The sequence below is a fragment of the Sinocyclocheilus anshuiensis genome, unplaced genomic scaffold (genome assembly GCF_001515605.1).
Source record: "Sinocyclocheilus anshuiensis isolate Anshui unplaced genomic scaffold, SAMN03320099.WGS_v1.1 scaffold481, whole genome shotgun sequence".
Lineage (NCBI taxonomy): Eukaryota > Metazoa > Chordata > Actinopteri > Cypriniformes > Cyprinidae > Sinocyclocheilus > Sinocyclocheilus anshuiensis.
Window position 1 is genome coordinate 2,427,137 of NW_015539907.1, and position 1,855 is coordinate 2,428,991.

The 1,855-nt window shown below is 38.3% G+C and overlaps 1 protein-coding gene across 3 annotated transcripts in view; it reads left to right on the forward strand.

The window, feature by feature from the left end:
* Positions 1 to 502: 502 nt before the first annotated feature.
* Positions 503 to 1,855, forward strand: part of LOC107686302 (mothers against decapentaplegic homolog 3-like) — a 27,428-nt gene continuing 26,075 nt past the window's right edge. For all 3 annotated transcript variants that reach the window (XM_016483249.1, XM_016483250.1, XM_016483251.1), the window contains exon 1: positions 503 to 778. In XM_016483249.1, the coding sequence (XP_016338735.1) occupies positions 576 to 778 (203 nt within the window). In that variant the 5' untranslated portion in view covers positions 503 to 575. The remainder of the gene's footprint in view (positions 779 to 1,855) is intronic.

Below are 1,855 nucleotides of genomic sequence, written 5' to 3' on the forward strand. Positions count from 1 at the left end.
TGCATGAAATCATAATATGTTAAAACTGACAGTAGTAATATAATATAATCATAGAATAGAGTGGCATAGAATAGAATAGAATATATTTTTTAATTGACACAAAAATGTATCTTATCGTGTTTTTCTAAATAAATAATGTGTTGCACATAGCCTATAGGATGTGTTGATGTATAGCCTATTTTTTAAATTAATTTTAAAACTGACACTAAAAAGTATTAGGCCTATATCTTTATTTTGCCCAATGAATGAATAAATGAATGTTAGAAACACATTGGATATGAATGTTTTTATTTCTAAAATAGTATCTAAAGTCTAAACTAAAGAGTAGGAGTAGGGAGGAGGAGGGGCGGGTCCAGACAGCACTGCGTCTCGCTGGAGTTCATCTGTGTGCGGTTCACTTTCCACAGACCTGAGGGGCTGAACAGCATCCGCCAATCTGACTCTATGGGCATACACTTTCTATTCGTTTTGATCTGGCCATTTCACAGGTCCATCGACGCTACGTCTTTAAAAGCATAAGACTTTGTAGTTCACTGATAAGGAATATATTTGGAGCTGTTGTTGATTTACGAAAGATGTCTATATTACCTTTCACGCCTCCGATTGTGAAGAGACTCTTGGGCTGGAAGAAGGGCGAGCAGAACGGACAGGAGGAGAAATGGTGTGAAAAGGCAGTGAAGAGTCTGGTGAAGAAGTTGAAGAAGACAGGACAGCTGGAGGAGTTGGAGAAGGCCATCACCACCCAGAATATCAACACCAAATGCATCACTATACCGAGGTAACGTTACATATTCTGTAGGCTGTCTCAAAACATAATGAGCTGCCTACCTAGATGGCATTTTGGGCATCATATGCGCGTTCTGAAAGCAAATTTGGTTCACAAACAAGGTGTCTAGGTAGCCAGCTCACTAGTTTTTTGAGACATTCATATACAACCAAGAACTCTGTGAAGCTAACGCTGCTAACTAGCGAAAGCCAGCAGATATTCAAATTTTAACAAGCTTTTTTAGCACCGGTTAAATTGTTAGTGTGTTGTCGAGTACTCTGTCAGCTGTTTAAGGTGTTTCATTAGTCAGTAAACCATCTAAATGTTTTTGACAGTTACACTTAAGTGCGCGCGTAAGTTGACTAACGTTAGCTTGCTAAAGCCATTATTGCCTTGCATGGTTGCTTTCAGTGTCACGTCTAGATTCCTACAGTATCTAGGGAATCAAAACATGTTTTGGTTATTATTATAATATCAAGTTTTCATGTTAAACAGTCTCGGTTTGCTAGCATTCATACAAGCAGTTGTCAGCTAAGTTAGCCGGACTGTGTCTACTGCTGGTATGGTGAAAAATACTCGTTACTTTTAACTGTTGAGTTGGTTTTGAAAGCTTATATAGATGAAAGCTTATAAACTTCACCCATCAATATTAATAACAGACAGACAGACAGGTAAATGTTCAGGCTCGTATACGTGAATAGAATTCCAAACACCACTGTGTGCCAAGCTAAGCTGTTATATAACAGTCTGTAACATCTGGGGCAGACTGGGGCTGTTTTGACAAATATTACTTTTGATAGCTGGATTGCGCATTCATTTACAGTTTACAGATCAAACCTTATTAGTATATGTAATGAATTATCGGGAATGTTAGAGTAACACCATTTAGTGAATGGTCAGTAGTTAGGTTAAAGAGTAGCCTGTCTTAAAGGGGTCGTATGATGCGATTTCAAGTTTTCCTTTCTCTTTGGAGTGTTACAAGCTGATTGTGCATAGATAAGATCCCTGAAGTTGCAAAGACAAGTCTCAAAACCAAAGAGATATACTTTATCAAAGTTAAGACTCTGCCACGCCCCCCTAAAACGGCTC